At 43.6% G+C, this 21,452-nt stretch overlaps 9 protein-coding genes across 9 annotated transcripts; 5 read left to right on the top strand and 4 right to left on the bottom strand.

Annotated features, from left to right (window-relative positions):
* Window positions 1–66: 66 nt before the first annotated feature.
* V865_002620 (uncharacterized protein) lies at window positions 67–1,475 on the bottom strand (the record flags this gene model as incomplete). Its single annotated transcript, XM_066226420.1, has 6 exons — window positions 67–197; window positions 285–624; window positions 700–1,047; window positions 1,108–1,186; window positions 1,262–1,347; window positions 1,422–1,475. 6 exons carry the CDS (start codon window positions 1,473–1,475, stop codon window positions 67–69), a joined length of 1,038 nt encoding a protein of 345 aa, XP_066082517.1.
* Window positions 1,476–2,078: 603 nt separating this feature from the next.
* Window positions 2,079–3,713, top strand: V865_002621 (uncharacterized protein; the record flags this gene model as incomplete). Its single annotated transcript, XM_066226421.1, has 4 exons — window positions 2,079–2,398; window positions 2,562–2,631; window positions 2,760–2,885; window positions 3,012–3,713. The coding sequence occupies 4 exons, from the start codon at window positions 2,079–2,081 to the stop codon at window positions 3,711–3,713; spliced, it is 1,218 nt and encodes a 405-aa protein (XP_066082518.1).
* Window positions 3,714–4,085: 372 nt separating this feature from the next.
* On the bottom strand, window positions 4,086–6,085 carry V865_002622 (histone acetyltransferase type B subunit 2; the record flags this gene model as incomplete). The annotated part of the gene is made up of 10 exons (XM_066226422.1): window positions 4,086–4,466; window positions 4,541–4,667; window positions 4,731–4,798; window positions 4,857–4,935; window positions 4,993–5,067; window positions 5,155–5,383; window positions 5,546–5,706; window positions 5,774–5,857; window positions 5,923–5,945; window positions 6,011–6,085. 10 exons carry the CDS (start codon window positions 6,083–6,085, stop codon window positions 4,086–4,088), a joined length of 1,302 nt encoding a protein of 433 aa, XP_066082519.1.
* A 481-nt stretch (window positions 6,086–6,566) lies between these two features.
* Window positions 6,567–7,486, bottom strand: V865_002623 (uncharacterized protein; the record flags this gene model as incomplete). Its single annotated transcript, XM_066226423.1, has 4 exons — window positions 6,567–6,637; window positions 6,941–7,034; window positions 7,205–7,291; window positions 7,466–7,486. The coding sequence occupies 4 exons, from the start codon at window positions 7,484–7,486 to the stop codon at window positions 6,567–6,569; spliced, it is 273 nt and encodes a 90-aa protein (XP_066082520.1).
* A 533-nt stretch (window positions 7,487–8,019) lies between these two features.
* V865_002624 (uncharacterized protein) lies at window positions 8,020–12,008 on the top strand (the record flags this gene model as incomplete). Its single annotated transcript, XM_066226424.1, has 18 exons — window positions 8,020–8,178; window positions 8,235–8,317; window positions 8,380–8,436; window positions 8,496–8,517; window positions 8,582–8,686; window positions 8,762–8,878; window positions 8,956–9,132; window positions 9,191–9,302; window positions 9,362–9,509; window positions 9,562–9,691; window positions 9,763–9,911; window positions 9,972–10,176; window positions 10,233–10,733; window positions 10,811–10,924; window positions 10,993–11,433; window positions 11,511–11,543; window positions 11,631–11,784; window positions 11,866–12,008. 18 exons carry the CDS (start codon window positions 8,020–8,022, stop codon window positions 12,006–12,008), a joined length of 2,850 nt encoding a protein of 949 aa, XP_066082521.1.
* A 573-nt stretch (window positions 12,009–12,581) lies between these two features.
* Window positions 12,582–13,921, top strand: V865_002625 (uncharacterized protein; the record flags this gene model as incomplete). Its single annotated transcript, XM_066226425.1, has 5 exons — window positions 12,582–12,852; window positions 12,996–13,202; window positions 13,411–13,543; window positions 13,628–13,699; window positions 13,798–13,921. 5 exons carry the CDS (start codon window positions 12,582–12,584, stop codon window positions 13,919–13,921), a joined length of 807 nt encoding a protein of 268 aa, XP_066082522.1.
* Window positions 13,922–14,447: 526 nt separating this feature from the next.
* On the top strand, window positions 14,448–16,932 carry V865_002626 (uncharacterized protein; the record flags this gene model as incomplete). The annotated part of the gene is made up of 13 exons (XM_066226426.1): window positions 14,448–14,450; window positions 14,501–14,576; window positions 14,643–14,673; window positions 14,770–14,898; window positions 15,005–15,083; window positions 15,157–15,265; window positions 15,336–15,424; window positions 15,479–15,628; window positions 15,718–15,825; window positions 15,895–16,049; window positions 16,121–16,158; window positions 16,226–16,584; window positions 16,783–16,932. 13 exons carry the CDS (start codon window positions 14,448–14,450, stop codon window positions 16,930–16,932), a joined length of 1,476 nt encoding a protein of 491 aa, XP_066082523.1.
* Window positions 16,933–17,413: 481 nt separating this feature from the next.
* V865_002627 (uncharacterized protein) lies at window positions 17,414–18,781 on the top strand (the record flags this gene model as incomplete). The annotated part of the gene is made up of 7 exons (XM_066226427.1): window positions 17,414–17,720; window positions 17,807–17,952; window positions 18,026–18,081; window positions 18,151–18,281; window positions 18,368–18,414; window positions 18,483–18,551; window positions 18,620–18,781. 7 exons carry the CDS (start codon window positions 17,414–17,416, stop codon window positions 18,779–18,781), a joined length of 918 nt encoding a protein of 305 aa, XP_066082524.1.
* A 529-nt stretch (window positions 18,782–19,310) lies between these two features.
* Window positions 19,311–21,197, bottom strand: V865_002628 (uncharacterized protein; the record flags this gene model as incomplete). Its single annotated transcript, XM_066226428.1, has 7 exons — window positions 19,311–19,509; window positions 19,576–19,640; window positions 19,707–20,565; window positions 20,621–20,724; window positions 20,784–20,915; window positions 20,980–21,053; window positions 21,110–21,197. The coding sequence occupies 7 exons, from the start codon at window positions 21,195–21,197 to the stop codon at window positions 19,311–19,313; spliced, it is 1,521 nt and encodes a 506-aa protein (XP_066082525.1).
* Window positions 21,198–21,452: the final 255 nt, after the last annotated feature.

Genomic DNA, 21,452 nt, shown 5'->3' on the forward strand with positions numbered 1-21,452 from the left:
CCAATCAACCATATACTTTGTACAATCTTACTTACAACGTTTTATGTTCCACTATCTATAAAATCACTAGGCGACAGGTCTCGACGTAACTTCTCCACCAACAGGGAACCTTTTGACCATCCAACCTAAGAAAGAAGGTACATCTTCTGCTATACTATTAGGTAAAGATCCATTCGTCACAAATCGAGGTATATTACCTACACCAAGAGGATTATCAGCAAATATACCAATGGCTGGTCGATGTTGTTGGTACAATACTTGAAAGACAGGGATTGACCACTTACCGCCAGCATCACTAGAAGTAGCCATCCTCCATTCAACCTCCTTCCCACCCTCAATCTCCCTTACCCTTTCTACACTAACGTATTTCCCTCTTACTCTCGATTTCTCATTATTCAATTTCGGTGGACAATCAGGATGTTCGAATGGTAATGAGATATTCATAAACGCCCTTTCACCTTTAGGTTCACCTATCAATTCTCTCGATAAGAGCAAGACAACGAATGTACGTGGATTGGTTGGTGGCGGAGTTTTGAATGTCAATCTCCATACTTCTGCGACATGTTTTCGGTAGATGTGGAGACATTCAGATTCTCTCATTGATTCAATGTATTCTCTTTCGTTCTGTCCGCAGCAATCACATCAATCAGCCATTCCTTCACAGATATCAATCAAGTCTCGAAATGGGGATGGACTCACCTCACTATGATACTCCAACAAACCCCTTCTGAACCTCTCATAAATCCCTTCAGGCGTAGTACTCATGAACAAAGCCTGTCGTTCAGCTTCGGAAGGTTCCTCTTCCTCTATCGCACTTCCATTGGGAACAACTCCATTTCCATTGATATGATCATGACCTTTATCTTCCGAATGTCTAGTTGATATTCGATCGGATAGACGTCTAGCGAGATTGACAGGGTTGTACGATGCTGAATGTCGTTTCGAGGTGGATCCATCGGTGTGTTGTTTGGGTAAAGAAGTGGAGCTGGAATGGTGAGATTCTCGTCCACACCAATATTCTTTGATACCTCCTAGGGATTTACGTATCTACGTTTCCACCAAGTAAGTCAGTCTAGGATGTATGTCATGGTAAAGTATACCACTCACATCGTTGTATGTTGATGAAGTGGTCAAATTCAGTATTTTCACCGTCCCATCGTGTTTCGTCGAGTGATGGTTCCAATTACTACAAATGTCGGATCATATCACTTGTAAGTCAGCTTCTCATAACCTTCCAGTTCGGATCGTTTAGGGCACTCACGCCATACTATCTGACAACTTTATACCCATCTCGAAATGATCGTTCAAGAATTTATCAAATTCTGCTGAAGCGGGGTCTGGTATATCCTGTAATACGACACATATATATGAGCTTGATTCACATCTGGAGTATCTGCAAATATCATGGAGACACAACTGACCTCTGGTTGGAGAGGTTGAAGATCCAAATGGACCGGTTTTATCGTTGGGGCCATGGTACTCTTAGCCAATCAATTTCTTGTCTATTTCTTGAGATTATCTATCAAGAGATAGCGATGGAGGTACACCAAGATGTCGAAGCTGGACTGACAAAGTGATAGGTATCTATGACTCGTTTCAGGATGTTTGTAACTATATGTATGGATATTCCTATCGAGTGCTCATCTGCTCGGTGTATCTTATATCGTTTGCCTTTGTTTCGTGAGCTCATCGTTCGGATCTTTCCGACGGGTTACAAACAAGAGATTACGAGATGCCACATCTGTCGATCTTCCAATTACGATTTTCTTACATCATCCTAATCGATCAAAGATTCGTAATCCAATTTTGTAATGTGATTACGATCTATTCCGATATCCTGATGGCCGAGGATACAGGTAGTCGTGTGTTTATTCAATGTTGAAGGAGAAATTCGTGTCTATTTCTGTCTTCATCCTCTTGATCCATTTGCTAAACACATCATCAACACTCATGTACCATCTCCCACCAACGACGATAAATACAAACTACAATATACCCATGGAAAGCCCATAGTATCATACATCTAAGCCAATCTGGCTTAATTAATTCGACACAATATCGTTGGATATCTAATTACGATGTCATCATCATCACCACCTACCATCCCTCCATTCCTAGCTACCATCCTCTCATCTCGAATTACTTCCATCCCTCCTCCCGCTCCTCTCGCTTCGAGCTCTACATCCAACCCATCGGCCAACCCTTCACCGATCTTGCAACAACCACAATCGCAACCGCCTAATCCTCTATACCTTCCTCCACCGGCTTTACCAAAAGTTGAAGAGGACTTGGTGCCCCCTGAGAACTTTGCGTTGGTATCCAAGGGAGTGTACAGAAGTGGATTTCCTAAGAAAAGGAATTTTGGATTTATGGAGACTTTGAGGTTGAAAACGGTTTTGTGAGTTGGATACTTGCTGACATACAACTTCAGAAAGGTCGTTCTACGTGCAACATTCTTTTTCTTTTTGGCGAACTATTGCTCGTGATTATGGATTATGACAATATACATGTTTTCCAATACGAATTCAGCTGATCATCGACTGTTTGAAATCTTATGATAGAACCCTCGTGTTAGAAGATTATCCAGAAGCGAATTTAGAATGGTGTCAATCCCAAGATATACAATTTATGGTTAGTCCTTCTTATGAATCCCCGCCGCTCTGTACTGGCACTCGAAGTACGGACATGCAGGAATACAGGAATGGGGAGTGAGCAGTAGCTGATTCTGACTTGGTTATGTGCTGTCGTTGTGGTAACAGCAATTCGGTATACCAGGTAATAAAGAGCCATTCGACAATATCCCAGAAGACGTCATTTGCTCTGCTCTTGTAGCGATCTTGGATCAGAGAAATCATCCGATATTGATACATTGTAATAAAGGCAAGGTGAGTACGGGTTGGATTGATTTGCATATCACATCGAATCGAATTGTGTTCAAATTCCCATGTGGACTGGGGAATTTTCTACCTGAATATAAGAATGAACCAAGCTGATAGTCTGCTACGTCACAGCACCGAACAGGATGTTTAATAGGATGTATTCGTCGTCTCCAATCCTGGTCCCTAACATCGATCTTCGACGAATATCGAAGATTCTCTTCTCCCAAATCTCGAGCGGTAGATCAACAGTTTATTGATCTTTTCGATCTCATACCCGTTTGGAAAGAAGTGACCGGTAGTAGTAAAGGAGGAGGGGTTGGGAATTTACCTGATTGGGGGATGTTGAGTCTTCCTAGAAAGGGTGTCATTACACCTAGCCAGGCTCAGAATAAAGGTCAAATACCTTCTGAGGCTATCTCGATGTCGATCGATAATGCGATATCCCAAAAAGGAGGCAGAAACAATGGGCATGAAGATGAAGATGAAAGGGTGAATGGAATTACTAGTTTACGTTTAGATCAACTACCCCAACAACAGACACAGCGGCGAAATCAACAAGATAAAATCAACACACATGGTGATCAGATCAATCAGAGTTCCACTTCCACTCCCGTATCAATCATTGTAGATGGTGAAGATCAAAGTCAACATAGCGAAAGTAAAAGTATGAATGATATTGTACATTTAGAAAATCAAAAGCCTCATCAACAGGATCAAGGGGAAGAAGGTGGGATAATAAATATTGATATCAATGTAGATGGGATAGATGAGTTGAACAAGGTCGACGGGATAATACATCTCACTTCGAAAGTAGAGGAAGTGGCTATACATTGATTTTGATAGGAATTCCCATTTACTACCAATGTAGAATTTCCCATACTTTATAATCTAGATATAAGATGCTCAATTCAACATGGTAATACGAAATACCATATACCGATGTGTAATTATAGATGTTGTACACTATCAATGTGTGTTAGGACATGTAATGATGCATGTTTTCCGAGTATTTCTCTCGATTCATACGAAGTTGCTTATATTATCATCCATTCTGTGTGAGAGACTTGATTCGTACGAGCCCGACAATAACAATAACGAGCGCCCGATCTCGTCCTTATTCTCATTCTCAATCTAATTTTCTACAAGTTACTGTCCCAAGCTGCTTCTTCTTGGTCCACATACACCTTACCAGTCCTCATCCTTCACCTACTCTAAATCCATCGCATCCACGTCCCCTTCTCCAGGCGTTCTAATATGTCTAGAAGGTTCCCAAACCTGCAAGATATTATCTTCAGCCGTCGTAGCGAGATGCCACTTGGCATTGGGACTCCAGGATATATCAGATACCTTGGAAGTATGTCCACCATGCACGAATAGCAATTCGGGAGGTCCATCCTCGGCGTCATCGGGAGTTTGCTCCGACCCGATCGCATCAAGGTTCCATATATGAACTCTTCGATCTGCTGAGGCTGATGCGAAGTGGACAGGTGAATGAGGTGACCAAGAGAGTTGTAGCACGTCGTCGGTATGACCTTCGAAGGAATGTAATTTGTGAGTGGGTCTTCGGATATCCCATAATGCGATTGTCTACGAATATCAATGACCAATCCAGTCAGCCCTTACATCATTTGCAAAGGGAATGAGGAAGATTTTTCACACACGTTATCACTTGATCCAGTCAAATATAGGTAATCAGAACTTGGGGCGAAAGCGACCGAATTGATTTCAGCTGTATGACCTTCATGAGATGAAGATGGTTTGTTCGCATTATCGCTTCTTGTGTCCCATCTATATTAAATGACATTGTCAGCTTGATTGGACTAGGACCGACGATCACATGAGCGGGCTCACAGCATTATCTTCCTATCGTCTCCTACTGATGCAAACATGTAATCATTCTTAGGGTGCCAGTCGACATCCTGTTCAATAACAGATAAGTAAGATACCTTACTTCATTCTATAATGAATCCAACTCACACCAACACAAGCTGAATGACCCTTGTAGACTCGTAATGGCTGAAGGACAGGATCTTGCTTCTGATAGCCTTGAATATCCCTATTATATTCCCTTTTATCAGTCTTAGTCCTACGTCAGAAAGATGAATGGACATACCAATGAGCAACAGTGGTATCTTCACTCGCACTGAGGATATGTCCTTCTTTTACAGTACTCCAAGCGAGTCCATACCTATAATCCAAGAATATCGTCAGCTATCAGTCTGGTAGATGGAACCATATGGCCCGAAGAACAAGCGGAAATCAGCTAACGACCTACCCTTCTTTACTTTGACCTTTCAATCTTATATCAGGCCTGCATTCACCATTTGGATTCGCCTTTGATTCATGTTTAGTCCTATCAAACACCAATACATCTCCTGAGACAGCTTTGGTAGCTATGAGTTCGGGGTTCTGAGGCATGTATCGGGCTCGGTTGATCTCGCCTTCGTGGTTTATCGTTTGGATAGCTCGGATTCGAGCTGGTGATTTGGTGTATGATCCGATCTCTGCGAACACGGAACAGATGGATATCAGTAAGTGATTCTTCTTTTAGATGAGCGAGTACACGATCAAGAAGTAATATGGGTTTTGGATGATCCTTGTCATTGTCACAGAATGAGGGACCGTATATAGCAAATTGGAAAAGGAGAAAGCGGAAAGTCACTTACCTTGTTTATCTTCATCATACATCTCAGCCACTTCTTTACCCGCATTCTCCATACCACCTTTAGGGAGCAATACCTCAGCGATGATCAGGTGATCTTTTGCCTGACCTGAGGTATGGGTACCGATGATCATTCGGTGGACGGTATAATCAGCATCGGGGGGACTACAAGGATCATACGGTGACATCAGCTTGGTCTAGGTGGATGTTGCAGTTTTGATGATGCACTCACGTGGTCTGATCTGGTAGCCATTGACAAGTGAGGGATGGCCATGTCAGAGCGTGAGTTATGACTGTATCATACAAGAATGGAGTACTGTACAGGTGATTGTCAGCTGGACAGTCCCATTCATTTGTACAACACTTCGTCTGTTAGCTTACTTCTTCTTCCAGATTTTGTATTCCTATTAAGGCTCTTTCGTTAGCTAGGAACATCATCTCAAATCAAAGAAGGAAACCTCAAGCTTACCTCGTTGATCACTTGACTGTCATCCCCTGCGTTCGAGACGTCATCTTCTATCTCGATAGGTTCGGAAGGGGCCATGGTGAAATTGATGGGTAGAATTGTAGGTGGGGAGAATGGGTTTCAGATGTTCTGGCGAATCAATTGGGCTGATGATATGCGAGCTTTGAGGATGCCAGATACAATAATGGGAGTAAGGATGAGTGAGATCTGTTTGATGAATATGAACGAGAGAAGGAGAGGAACGACAAGACAAGATTGGATGGGATGAATGAACATGAGCAGCAACAGGATTTTGGACGCGTCTCAGTGGGATGGTGGTATATGGAAAAGCCATTTTTACCATACGGAGAAGTGATGATGTCACCACTTCCATTAAGAGGAGGAACGCCCCTTGCTTGCTCAACGAGGGACACATACAGGTGTACCTTCAAGACATCATGATGCTACATGGTTCAAAGCAGCCGCAACGGGAATGGGGAGATAATGGTGTGGTATGCCATCTATCAAGATCATTGCATCATTATTGATTATATTGTTGCAACACATGAACACATCCCAACTATGAATCCTTTGTCCAGCTCTCGATCACTTTTTCTAAATCGAATTTAGGATCCTCTGGGTCGGTGATCACTGAGATGAGGGTAGTGGAGTCAGCGTATTGTCTCCATTCAGTAATAGGTCTTCTGAAAGATGTGTTTGTGGGTGTTGCAGAGAATCTGGCAGTTGTATTGTTCCTCCTTTCTGTTGTCCATTCGTTCTTCATCCCAATTTGTTCCTTCACTCATTCCAATATAACAGGACTCCACGATTGGTAGACGCTCGTTCTCATCTACACCCTGTCTACCCTGTTTTTCCCATGCTACACATTCACTTCCATAACCCTCCAAAAAGGAGAATTGACCATGGAAGAAAGAAGAAAGAGAAACCACTCACATCCTGAACTTCCAGTCTTCTCAGCCTTCTTAGCAGCATAAGCTTTCTTAGCCTCCTCAATCAAATGTGCTCGGTGAGATACGGCATGAGCAGCCTATTCGTCATGAATGATCATGTTCGGTTTTGGAGAGATCATGGGTGATTGTTTTATGTTGCATTTTCATCAGATGATATATGCCGGACCAAGGAGGAGATATTAAATGTGAAAGACATATGGATGATCAGTCTCATCCCTGTATCATGGATTCGAACAATGGATCTCACCTTCTTCTCATCATATTGACTTTGTACCGTTGACTGGTGAACGATACCATAGAAGATACCTCCAATCAATGCAGACCATCGAACGACCTATTAAGCATATTTGTTTCAGATTAGCAGCAATTCCTTCTCATCACCGTCCTTGGAAACCCGATCCGTCTATGAATCCTTCTATCCCCTTTGCACTTGTCGTGTGATATCCTGCTCCCTCTTCTCCATCTCTTGTCTTAACAGAGTTTCCTGTCATTTCGATGTTATACTCACGTTGGTAGTGGGAGTAGCCATTTTTTTCGAGGATTTTTCCGGAACGAAGGGGTGGGTAATTTATTATGGACGGGTGGGAAATGGATGTTCGGAGGGCTCGAGTGCCCTTTTGGTATACGATTGAGAACGGTAGAGAGGAGAAGATATACGTGTAAGACTTCTCTCAAGCTAATGTTGATTTTGCAAATAGCCAATGAACCACTCGTGAGAGCATACAGTATCCAGCATCAACTGGCTACCGGGACGAACCGAGGAAGACACAGGAAGACTTGGGATATGAGCCAATAGGGTATTGCCGATACTTCCGATGGTGTGGCATACAGCCATGCGTGAGTGTGACGCGACGAGCTACATCCACACTTGACATCCATCCTCCAACGATGCACTCTAATTACTGGACACTTATATCGATAGCATCAACCTTTACATATCCATAGACACAGCTAGAAAACAAATACTGCAATTCCTCATATCCCAACCCAGCCACCTCAGATCATTCCTCGTCTCTTTGATTTGCAACCCAGTCAAGGCGGTACCGCCAAACCACCATCAACATGAACCCATCTTCAACGTGCTACACCATCGTCCACGATGACCTGATTGACGCACCTTCGTCGCAGGACTTGCGCAATGCCTTGCAGAAGGGATCAGACGATGTCAAATTAGAGACTATGAGGAGGATCATAGTTAGCACTTTGAATGGTCAAGGTCATGTCAGTCACCCATGACACTCGATTAGGGGAAGGAAACTGATATATTACTTGAATAGCCTTCATTACTCATGCCCATCATCCAATATGTCATGCCCTCACGTAATAAGCAGTTGAAGAAGATGTTACATTTCTATTGGGAGTGAGTTCACTGCCCTCAGTATCATTATGGAAGGGTCTAACTCATGCTGATGGATGGATTAGGATCTGCCCTAAGCTCGACGATAATGGAAAGTTGAAACAGGAAATGATCTTAGTAGTGTAAGCTTGTCGATTGTTTTACCATTTGTGAACTATAAGCTGATTTTCCACTGGTGCAGTAACGCTATTCGAAATGACTTGGTAAGCTATCCCCCACGCTCCACAGAAATGGGCATACACAAAGCTAACTGTATTTGTACAATAGCAACATCCAAACGAATACATCAGGGGTGCAACATTACGTTTCCTTCAGAAAATTAGAGAAGCAGAATTGTTGGAACCGTTAGTACCTACCGTCAGATCATGTCTGGTGAGTTGCATATTATCCCTCGCACGCGAATATTGACACGAAGCTTAACTGATATATCGATTGTTGGCATTATAGGAACACCGACATTCATTCGTACGAAAGAACGCTGTCTTCGCAACATACACTATATATCAAGATCACGAACACCTCATTCCCGATGCACCCGAACTATTGGATACTTTCTTAGCAGCTGTAAGCTATCCTTCCCTTGCTTCTGAACAACGTTGATGTGAAAAGAGCTCACATCTCTTTCTATGGTGTATGTACAGGAATCCGACTCGACATGTAAACGAAATGCCTTTGTCACCCTCTGCAATATCTCTCAACCTACTGCTGTTCGATATCTACTTAACAACTTTGATCAGATCTCAGGGATGGACGAGTTGATGCAGATGGCCGTGATTGAGTTGGTCAGAAAGGAAGCTAAGACTGAAGGTGGACACAGGGTGAGCTAATGCAAAGCCTTCTATACACAGATTAGCTGATTGACTGAACGACTTATAGGCAAAATGGATAAGATGTATTTTCGAGCTCCTCAATGCTGAATCTCACGCTGTCAAATATGAAGCTGCTACTAGCTTGACTACCCTGACTCAAAACCCTGCTGCAGTGAAAGGTGAGCTTTCCGCCCCAGGTAAAACCAAGCATCGTTCCCACAAGCTGATATTTCGATAGCTGCCGCTGCTGCCCTTGCTGAGCTCATTGTCAAAGAAGCCGACAACAACGTCAAACTCATCGTCCTTGATCGATTCGACAATCTCAGAGCTAAGCATGAACATGTGTTGGATCCTATGGTCATGGATATACTCAAGGTTCTGACTAGGTGAGTCATGATCATTCCTCATCCGAGACTCAGCTAATTTGTGACCCCATAGCCCCGATATGGAAGTCAAGAGAAAGGCTCTTGGTATTGCCCTTGAGATGGTGACTAGCAGGAACGTAGAGGATGTAGTCTTATTCTTGAAGAAACAACTGCAAGGTACTCTTGATCAAGACTTTGACAAGGTGAGCTCGAGCTCTTGTATACTGTATAACAAAGGTCATCGGCTTATCAATACTTCTACCAAATCTGACAGAACCTTGAATACCGACAACTGCTCATTCAAAGCATCCACTCCTGCGCTATCAAATTCTCAGAAGTTGCTGCCAACGTTGTTCATGTTCTCATGGACTTCTTGGGTGACTCTAATAACCCATCAGCTGTCGATGTCATCTCCTTTGTCCGGTAAGCCAAACTCCAAGACACTTGCAGTACCGGGTACGGCTAGCTGATGAATCGTTATAGTGAGGTCGTTGAGCGATTCCCCGATCTTCGACCAGCCATCACCGAGAAACTCGTTTCGACATTCAGTGAGATCAAATCTGGAAAGGTATTCAGAGGAGCTATGTGGATCGTGGGGGAGTATGCTACGGGACCTGCGGACATCAAGAAGGCTATCCAGGAGATCAGAAAGGTTTTGGGAGAAATACCTATTCTAGCTTCTGAGCAGGTAAGCTTCCTTTTGGGGACCTCTCTGCACCTGCAAAACTGACAGTTGTAATTTAGCGTCTACTGGACGAAGCTGAAGCTGCGGATGAGAATCCCACCGAGAAGGAAGAAGCGCCTAAAGCTGTCACTACTACTAGAGTCTTACCTGATGGAACGTATGCTACCGAGACGGTATACACATCGACCGCTCAAGCAGCAAGACTGGAACAAGTTCGAGCAGCTACGAAACCACCCTTACGAGCTTTGATCCTTGGCGGTGACTTCTTCACTGCTTCGGTTTTGGCAGCCACACTCACCAAACTTGTCCTTCGATTCTCCGAGGGTCAATCTGATTCTCAATCTATCAATACCCTCCGAGCGGAAGCTATCCTCATCATGACTTCTATCATCCGAGTCGGTCAATCAAAATTCGTTGCCGTACCCATTGATGAGGACTCGCAGGAAAGGATAATGAACTGCATAGAGACTCTTGCGGAACTGCAATCTTCCAAGATCTTACAGGACGTGTTCTTACATGATACGAAAGCTGCTTATGCTAAGATGGTAGCTACCGAAGAGGTGAGCCATATCTCTGGCTTGGTAACACTACTATAATACAGGTTTAGCTGATGAGTGTCTCGATCTTCGATGAACAGAAAAAGGCATTGGAGAAGAAAGAAAGAGAAAGCAAGACTACGACAGTTCAAGCGGACGATTTGATCTCTTTCAGACAATTGTCCAAGAAATCCACTCTTGGCGATGTCGACGACGTGAGTTTAGCTGTCTCATGGCCTGCGCTCCGATGTGTTTCAACTGATAGTCTCTGGCCTATGCGTAGTTCGATGACCTCGTCGCAGCAACTGGCGCTGCAGAAGTTCAAGATGACTTCGTATCGAAATTATCAAGAATCTCTCAACTAACTGGATTTTCCGATCCGGTCTACGCCGAGACTGTCGTCACATTGTCGCAATACGATATCATCCTTGATGTCTTGCTGGTCAACACGACAAACGAGACTATGCAAAACCTCACAGTCGATTTCGCGACTTTGGGAGACCTCAAACTGGTCGAAAGACCTGCTGCCGTCACTCTAGCACCTCATGGATTCCACTCTCTCACTGCGACTGTCAAAGTTTCGTCGACTGAGACTGGTGTCATCTTCGGTGCGATCACTTACCAGAAACAGGGAGCGAGCGATTCAGATGTTACTATTGTGATGTCTGATATTCATGTGGATATTATGAGTTTCATCAAGCCCAACTATGTTAACGAAGCTCAGGTAAGCTCACCTGGTCATCTTGACTTTTATGATATTGGAGATATCGAGCTTATCATGGTGTTTTTGTTATTTCGTAGTTCCGATCGATGTGGACCGAATTTGAATGGGAGGTGAGTGATCAGACCCACCCTGATTCAGCTTCTTCGTACAGGACCACGAATGAACGAAGCTGATATGATTTATTTTTCGAAATATAGAACAAAGTCGCTGTACAAACTTCCATTTCGGACTTACGAGCATACCTCGACCACCTACTCAAATCCACGCATATGGCTTTACTCACTCCCGAAGCTGCTTTGTCGGGAGATTGTGATTTCTTATCTGCCAATTTAGCTGCCAAGTCGTTATTCGGTAAGTTATACCTTCTCCCTGTGTTCTCATCGGGCGAAGATGATGTGCTGATAAGTCGGTTGGCTGGTTGTGATCGCATAGGCGAAGATGCATTGGCCAACGCTTCGATCGAACGTACAGAAGATGGATCAATCACTGGACATGTCAGGATAAGATCCAAGACTCAGGGTATAGCGCTGAGTCTGGGTGATAAGATTACGTTGAGTCAGAAGGCTTTGAAATGAACGTGAACGTGAACGACGTTGTGTGATTTCATCTAGGAATAGATGGAGGGAGAGAGAAATACAATCATAACGATTTTTTTACACCTAAAATTGAACTTCCTCCTTTTTCTTTTGCCCTTGTAAAAGATACATTAGATACCTATCAGTATGCATACGAATACGAATATGAATATGGGAAATGATTTGCTTTCTGCCTCGGATCCGCACCGAATTGGCTTTCACTTGGCTTGCATGGGCGCTTGCTGCTCTTGATATACGTCAACAGGTTCAGAATGTAGACATAAAATGGTAGATCGGTGTTACCCGCTGGTGACTGGTACGCGTTCCTCGAGTGTTGTGTGTGTGTCTGCATCGTTACATTTGTTGTTGCGATGTTCATACTCTCTTCAGTTGTCCTTCGATAATCTGTAAACAAACAACCAAACTGGCACAGTGCAAACAGCGCTCTTATATTCGGAATCAACGATCACACCTTATTTCATCTCTTTTCAACTCTTAATCGATAAACCGAATCACTAAGGCTCCTCCTATATTCGAAATAGTATCTACTTTCTAAACACCCACCCATTCACGATGGGTCAATCATCCTCTCTTCCCAGCTCACTTCCCTCCATAGCCCTCCATGTCCTTAGGGTAGTCGATTCTTCGCCAGCTGATGGACTGGTGGAACCGTATTTTGATTATTTGATTGGGATCTCAACGGAGAATGGAGAACATCAAGATTTGTCGACTCTTTCTGAAGAAGGTAGTAATAGTCTGGTGGGATTGAGTAAAGTTATAGAAGACAATGAAGGGAGGTTGGTGGGGTTGAGGGTTTATAATGCGAAATCGCAGAGGATACGTGGTGAGTATTACTTGAACTATGATTTCAAATGTATGCCTATCTGTCAATGGTTGGTATCATTCGGGTAGATTGAACTGTTTGTGTACTCTGTTCAATGTCAGTGTAATAGCAGTATTGACTGACTATCATGCATGTATGTACAGATGTTCACTTAACCCCTTCGAGAGTATGGGCAGAAACTCTACTTCAAGCCAATGGAGATTCCCTACCTACCCCTTCGACAACGACTTCATCGACAGGACCGAAACCTTCGTTACTTGGATTATCATTACGGGTATGTAATCCTGCGAACGCACTGGAAAGTGTTTATCATGTTTTGGATGTATTGGAAGGATCTCCTGCAGAGGTGAGTGAGAGCGTTCCTGTATAGCTTACACAACTTGAGTGTTCTATGTTATTCATGAAGGGATAATGATATTGATATTGATATTGATATTGATATTGATACTGATGAATCACTTGTTGTACTTCTTATCTTAGATGGCAGGTAAGCTACAAGTCTTTCTTTCATTCTTCTTCTGAATGACGAATAGCTGATATCTTTGGGGGTTGGTACAGGCCTAGTACCATGGGGTGATTACGTCCTGGCATGGTCTGGAGGCCCATTACATTCCGAAAATGACTTTTACAATTTGATTGAGGCTCATGTGGATAAACCTCTGAGGCTGTTTGTTTACAATTCTGATTTGGAGTGAGTACCTAGCTTCATCTCGCTGTATCGTTGTATCTCGTCATAGGGACTCCCAGGCTGATGCTTATGTGAATGTACGTTTAGTAACCTCCGTGAGGTCATATTGTATCCTACGAGACAATGGGGTGGGGAAGGTCTGATAGGTTGTGGTATTGGGTAAGTCCATGTTCATCTATCATATTATTCACCCCTCCCATAATTCCACCGTATATCAGATCACTGATCAATACCCTGATAATATCCATGACCTATAGGTATGGTCTTCTGCATCGTATACCACGTCCCTCCACGCCGCCGACTGCACCACCTTTAGATGGGTACTTCGAGCAAAGCACCAATAGTAGACAGACGCAACCTGAACAGGTTGCTTCTCAGTAATGATCTCTTGTATTTGATCTCTGGTTTATTGGCATTAATATAAATACGATTCTTGATGATGCATACGACCATGTCTTTACTATGTACACGAGGTACCATCCCACGCGACTGACAATGCTTTTATGAGTATAGTGAGGGGATGTCCATGTTTCAGAATCGACCATCAGCCTCCGCGTCACAAAAGTCAAAATACAAGTCAATGCTCAACTGTATGCACCATACCATACTATACTAAACTAGCACCTTCCCATCTTCTCATTCCTCTCATCTACGTTGTAATCATACTTGAACATCCACTCACGAGCATCACGACATTCTATGCGCCCATACCGTATCCTACCTCGTGTTGCCAAGATAAACAAACACAACACCGACGACACCTCACATCATTTCCTATTCTGTTGATTGTCCCTCTACTTACACGTCCCTCCATCACTTCCCTCGACTCCTTGATAAAGTGGCAAACTCTGGTACATCTCTGTGTCCTGTATACTTCTCACTCGCTCGATAGAAACAGCACAACATCATGGTGAGTGACTTCAGCTTCGAAAAATCAATGCTGACAGCCAAACAAACCAGTCAACATACTCCCAAACCAGCTCGAACAACCCCCATGCAGATCCAGAACTATACTATGTCAAGCAAAATAGGATAGGTCAGTTATACCCCGTAGATCATGCAGGCCATGTTGAGCCAAGCTGATTCCTGATATATGATACAGGCAAGGGTAGTTTTGGTGAAGTGTACAAGGGGTATGTTCTATCTTACTCCTGCTCAGATCAGTTCTGCCTTTGTCTACTGCATGTCCGAATCGACAGTAGAAGCTGATAGTCAGATCGGATGTACAGATATGACAAACGAACTTCTTTACCTGTCGCTATCAAGATTATCGATTTGGAGTCAGCGGAAGATGAGATTGATGATATTCAGCAAGAGATTCAGATCTTGGGTCAGTTAGATAGCGAGTTTGTAACGAGGTATGTTTATGTCCTCTCACTTGCCTCTCTGATCAGTGATGTAACTCGCCATCAAAGGTGGAGTATACTGATTGAGGGTACTGGATTTATTGGATATATTGTGTAGATACCATGGATCGTATCTGAAAGGATCGCATTTATGGATCATAATGGAATATTGTTCAGGTGGATCATGTTCTGATCTGGTAAGTGGATCATCCAGTTGTAGCTCATATACAATATGCGACTTAGCTGATCCTACACGATGATATGATATAGATGAAAGCTGGTATCTTCCGAGAAGAATATATTGCAATCCTAGCTAGAGAGCTATTAAGAGGATTAGAATATTTACATGGAGAAGGGAAATTACATAGAGATATCAAAGGTCGGTTTATCTCTTTTTCCATTGCGATGGCGCAGAAGAAGAATAAAGCTGATATGGAGACAATTTGTAGCTGCTAATATACTATTGACCGCTGGAGGTGAAGTCAAACTTGCTGATTTCGGTGTATCTGGTCAATTGACCGCTACAATGACTAAGAAAGTAAATTGGCTGTCTTGTTTGTACGTGAATGTAACAGCTGATCGTTGTGACTAGAACACCTTCGTCGGAACACCTTATTGGATGTCACCCGAGGTGATCAAACAATCGGGATACGATCATAAAGCGGATATCTGGAGTTTGGGAATTACATGTATTGAAATGGCGATGGGTGAACCTCCTTATGCGGATCTGCATCCTATGAAAGTGAGTAGGACCCTTCATTCTATCTAACGCGTACAATCATCTTCCAATATGGTAAAAATAGTCACTGATACTTCAACCTTGCCATCTAGGTATTATTCCTCATTCCCAAAAATCCACCTCCTCAATTGGACGAAACTAAATTCTCAAGAACTTTCCGTGATTTCGTTTCCTTATGTCTACAACGTGACCCTCGGATGGTCAGTCATTGACCTTCGCTCCATTGAGGATATAAGATTTGAAAGCTGACATGGTGATTTTGCGAACAGCGTCCCACTGCTAAAGATCTATTGAAACATAAATTCATCAGGACAGCTAGAAAAGCATCATACCTTACTGAGTTGATTGAGAGGTACGAGAAGTGGAAAGCTGAAGGTGGGGCTAAGGGTGGGGAGGAGAATAGAGGTGATGGCATGTCGTCGGAGTGAGTGAGCCCATTACCGTATCCCTCTGATTTTACTGTTTAATTCCGTCAGCTAATGATAATTCACTTAGACATGGATATGGTCCTGCTCAGGATGCTCTATGGGACTGTAAGTTACGAACCAGATTACCCGGAAACGTGAACGCAGCTTGAAGTAATGCTAACGATGTGTCTAGTCGGGACCGTACGAAACGCTTTACCTTCCCAACCTACTCAACCCAGTACGGTCTCTCGAGCGACTGGTCGACCTCTTCCACCTTCTTCAGGCGGGACACCAACTTCAGCAACGACACCCACGAAGAATGACTTACCGCCTTCCATCAACGGTAGAGCTCTACCCACCTTGCCTCCCTCCGCATCTCAGGCTACGATCATAGGTTCAGATCCCGAACCTGCTTATCAGACTATCAGGAATGCCTTACCTCAAGGTGTTCCTCCACCGCATCAACAAACTCAGCATGTACAGCAGGTACATGAGGATGAGGGCGATGAGGATGTCATGCTGGAGGGGGTCATTGTACCGGCAATCAACAGTGTGAGTGCGAATAGACGAATAGGTTGAAGGCAGACGAGAGTAGTGGGTTGTAATAAATAGCGGATTGGCCATCGCGAAGGAGGAGCGGGACAGAACGAGAATCGGAAGGAAGGGGGAGAGAGCATAGGGTCTGAGAATGAGAGATATCAAGGTACCGCTTACAGGAAGATTGAAAGCTGACATTGGTCATATACACAGCTTGCGACCCGTGTGCCCAATGATCACGCTCGCGAAGCTCTCGCTCGACTACGACAAGCGTTCATCGAAGCTGAGCGATCTATACCCGGTGTTACGTCTGCATTCGTCTTGGAGGTCGTGGAAAGCGTAGAGCAAGTAGAAGATCATTAGTATGCGCAAGACCTTGAGAAGGGATGATACGATGTTGTTTTGTTGTTTGAGTTGTCGTGCCCATAGGAGTTGTCCGATTTGAACTGAAAGTCGTTTTCCCTTTTACCATACCATACCATACCATACCATTCTTCCTCTCGTGATCCTATTCTTGTCCATATAATCTATCGTTTACTCATATACCATACTATCACTGAAAGCAATACATGTATTGGAGGTTGTGCATTCATCTGAACCTTACGGCCGTATCATATCGATAACACTGGTGAATGCCAAGAAGACCTCGGTGATTTGTGCGACTATGTCATCCCGGTTGTACCCTTAACCGAAGTGTCCAACTTAAATGTTGATGTTGCACCGCCACTGCATTATCGATATCATGATAAATATAACCGTGTAACTCAAGACTTCACTCTGACGTTCATCTCATTACTCATTTGTAAGATCATTCAAACATTGTAAATAGTCATCAAGCATCACAATGTCAATATTCCGACCTCAATCCTGGCGAAAATCCAAGAATCTAGGTACCCCCGGTCCCAATTTTACTATCGATAATGGAATGGGTGCACCCGATATCCCACCTGCGACTCCATATACTAATCATGGTAGTACTTCCTCGACCTACCATAATAAGAGTACGGCCAGGGCATCAGTCAAGGTATCAACAAATATACCCCCCAATGCTCCTCCGGCTTATGCTCCTACCTCCCCCGTGGATGGGTTCAGAGATAAATCGGGGGAAGATCCTTTGGAGATTTTGAAGGAGTACGATACAGTCTTCCTGAGTAAGTCCACCATCTCATGAGTTTGATACACTGAGATTGATTCACTGATTTGCTGTGCTGCTGTGCTCTGATGTTGTGGTATCTAGTCGACGATAGTTCATCGATGAAAGGTCGCAGATGGACTGAAGCTCGTACTTCCCTTATGGGCGTGGCTGACATTGCAGCGAGGTATGACCAAGATGGGATTGATGTCAAGTTCATGAACAGTAGGAAGGAAGGTAACGGTCTAAGAGTGAGTAGAAGTTGCTCTCATAGTGAGCGTGAAGAAACGTATGCTAAGGTGTAATACTTGAATATCTGGTCAGACGGGAAATCAAGTGATGCAATTGTTCGAAGCTGTTAAACCTAGTGGAGCGACACCGTGAGGATTCTCTTCCTCAGGTAGGATAGGACGTTTGACCACGTATGCTGATCAAGCGTATGAATATAGGACCGGTCAACGACTGGAGAATATTCTAAGAGAATACATGATCTCGCTCGAAAGAGGTAATCGAACGTCTGGGATATTCTCAAAAAACCCGGGAGTCAAACCTATGAATCTCATCGTCATCACTGACGGAGGTGAGTATTTCTCCACCTTCTGTAGATTCTGCTGAATCGTGGAAATCCAAGTTTTAATGATCCTGATATGTTTGTTGCCTTTGTAGCTCCTACCGATGATCCTGAAAGTGTGATAATAACATTTGCCAAACGCGTAAGTGCATTACCATGTATAGATGAACGCTTGATCATAGTAATCTCACCTAGTTGTGATGGATGTAGCTCGATAAAGGTGAATTTCCACTTTCTCAAGTTGGTATACAATTCTTACAAGTAGGCGATGATCCATCGGTACGTTTCAGGTTTTTAACGCTACAGTTTCTTACAGTGTCTGATTTCCTCTTTGATCCTTTTGGTAGGCCAAAGAAGCGCTTCAAGAGCTCGATGATGGATTATCGGACAAACACGATATAAGAGATATGGTCGATACTGTCCCATATTGCGGGCAGGAGTTGACAGCTGAAATGATCGTTAAGACTTTGATTGGCGGTATTAACAGACGTATGGATAGGAAAGCCTAGTAAAAGCTGAATATGTACAATTTTAACTTACAAGGGTTTGATACTTTGTAATATTTCATTCGCAGATACTGTATTATTATTTAGTGTAATGTAGCAATACTGAGTTCTATGAATCCTATCACAACGAAGTATTATTTGGGTAAGAAAAGACCAGATGTATCATGAGTTACCGGCTTAGGTGATAGTTACACTGTAATTTTATCATCTGATTGATCATCGGCCTTCTGGATATGTGCAGTACTCGTATAGTCCAGAACAATACAACAACAATCCTTGCCTCGCCATATAATTTTGATGGATTCAGTAGCGCAAAAGTAGCACAAGTCAAAGTAATGAAAGTAATACATATTACGAATTACTCGCTTCATGCAGGTATCAACCCCAAGACGGACAAAGCGATCCGATTGTCTTTGCCCTTTGTATGTATGAGTGTACTAGACATGCCGCGGGGACAAACGAATACATCTTGACAAATTACTGATTACTATTCTTTTCTACTGATACTGTACATAAGCGGTATATTGAGTTGTTAAGCATCCCCAAATCGATCAGGCATCAATACGGGGCCTAATAGACTCCACGAGTAAAGAGCGTAACATAACCATGAGCTGATCACTCGCATCCACATGGTGGTCTCTGATCGGCCGATGTAAACGTCTGGCTCAGCTACGTCGAGAGATGTGAAGGGGTCGGTAGGGTGAGCCACCGGCGATGTAGAGATGATCGCCCTACATGCCAAGATAAGATCAACATTTGTAAGTCGTTAGATAAGAAAATGAAATGAGAATACTTACCAATCTGTCAACAATCCCGCGACGTACATTGCCGCCATGACGAATATGATGTGGAACCATGAGTACTGGACGACAAATGACATCATCAGTAACGGTCTACGAATAGTCCAGGAAATGAAGCTACTACTCACGTTATATTTCGTACCACCTCTCTCGTCATCCCTCTCTTCCCCTATTGTCGCTTCAATCTCATCATCGTCATCTTCCGGTTCATCTAGCACACTGGCAGGTAGAGAACCGGCATTGACAGCGGCTAGGATCGCTTGATATCTCATCTCATCCCTTCTTCCTTTAGGTTGGTTTGTTACCATCCTTACTTCACCATCTTCTTCCGTAGATTCCGTAGGCAAAGCAATCGCACCTGCCCTGTGACCTTTTCCAACCAATGCTTTGGACTGGGTGGCAGCTCTCGAAGTTGAATAAGCAATAGCCAAGAAAGTAAATAACGCTCCAACGATTACCGTGGTAGTTTTCGTTCCCCCACTTGCATGGAGGGGATTACAGTGTCCTTCTTCTTTGTGATTGACTACAGCCGATGCAGTAAGGTAGGTACAGTACGCAGCGACCATGGATGCTTGGGTTAAACCGGATTTAGGGTTGGCTTCTTGAACTGGATGGGAGATAGCTATGACGGTGACAATGAGTGACAAGATCAAGTTGAACGTGATGAAGAACGTGTTAGTTCCACATCCTGATCCAGCGAAGAAGACATAGAGAAGAGTCGTAAGAGTTATTGATGCGGCGAACATTCCAAATGTTGATCCGACTAAGATGAATTGCCATAAACTTGATTCTCCCCTTTCCCAATTATCTAAACATGTTTCTGACCATGTGTGAGCGAAGTCGACCAAAAGGACTAAACCGATCAGGATGAACAAGCATGCACCGATTGGAGCAATGTATGAGCCGTAGAACATGAAGAATTCGTTGGGGATTAGGAATGATAAGAAGGATAAGAGGAAGTAGAGCAGGAGCTTGGGTCCCCACCATCTGTGATTACGACGTATAAGCTATCACTGACGTATCGATGAACTGTTTAACTTACCCGTTTTGAATAGCAGCTCGTTTTGTTTTCGTTGATCTCACTCCGATAAGAGTAGCAGAGAGCAACAGATGGAATAGAGCAAGAGCAAAGCAGAATCGATGAACCTGCGATTAACGATCTAAGATAAGCTAATTTCCGAAAACGGTATCCGGGGAAAGCTTACAGCAAGCAGCCCATAACACTTTCCACCTGAACAATCCATCTTGATCCAGTCCCAACTCAGTTTCTCTAGTTGCTTGATCGCTATATCCGTTCGAGAGAGATAGGCCAACATGGACGATAAGGCGAATATCAACTATAGACAATGTACCGTCAGTCTTCCCACCAACATATGCTGCGAAGGTATTGTTGTGACTAACCCCAAATCCTACTCTGGTAGCTATCGAAGAATTGCAGTTACATGATTTGCAGAACGCCGAAGCTGCCGTTCCACCTGATGAGGATTTCCAACGTTAGCCCGCTGAGTCGAGTAGGATAGACAAGACTTACCCATGAAGATCATACATCCTGAGAAGAGCGATGAGCCTATGGCTCCTATACCACCTGTGAGGAAAGGTATCGATAGCAGTGCACCCATTTTGAGACGATTCGGTGTATGATGGATGTGCGAGTAAATGCTGAAGAGGGATTATGTGTTAATTCCGGTGGCAAATAGCCCATCATCAATCATCATGGAGATGAGACACAACGGACCGACGGGTGAAAGCGAAAGGAGCAAGTTAGGCTCACGGCGGTGGACAGCATAAGAACAACGTGTGCCTATTTCACTTGGGTGAAGCGGGTCTTCGAAAAATGTTGAAAATGACATGAGCTACCTACCCGTTCTCCACCC

The sequence above is a fragment of the Kwoniella europaea genome, chromosome 1, assembly GCF_036810445.1.
Source record: "Kwoniella europaea PYCC6329 chromosome 1, complete sequence".
In the NCBI taxonomy this organism is placed as follows: domain Eukaryota; kingdom Fungi; phylum Basidiomycota; class Tremellomycetes; order Tremellales; family Cryptococcaceae; genus Kwoniella; species Kwoniella europaea.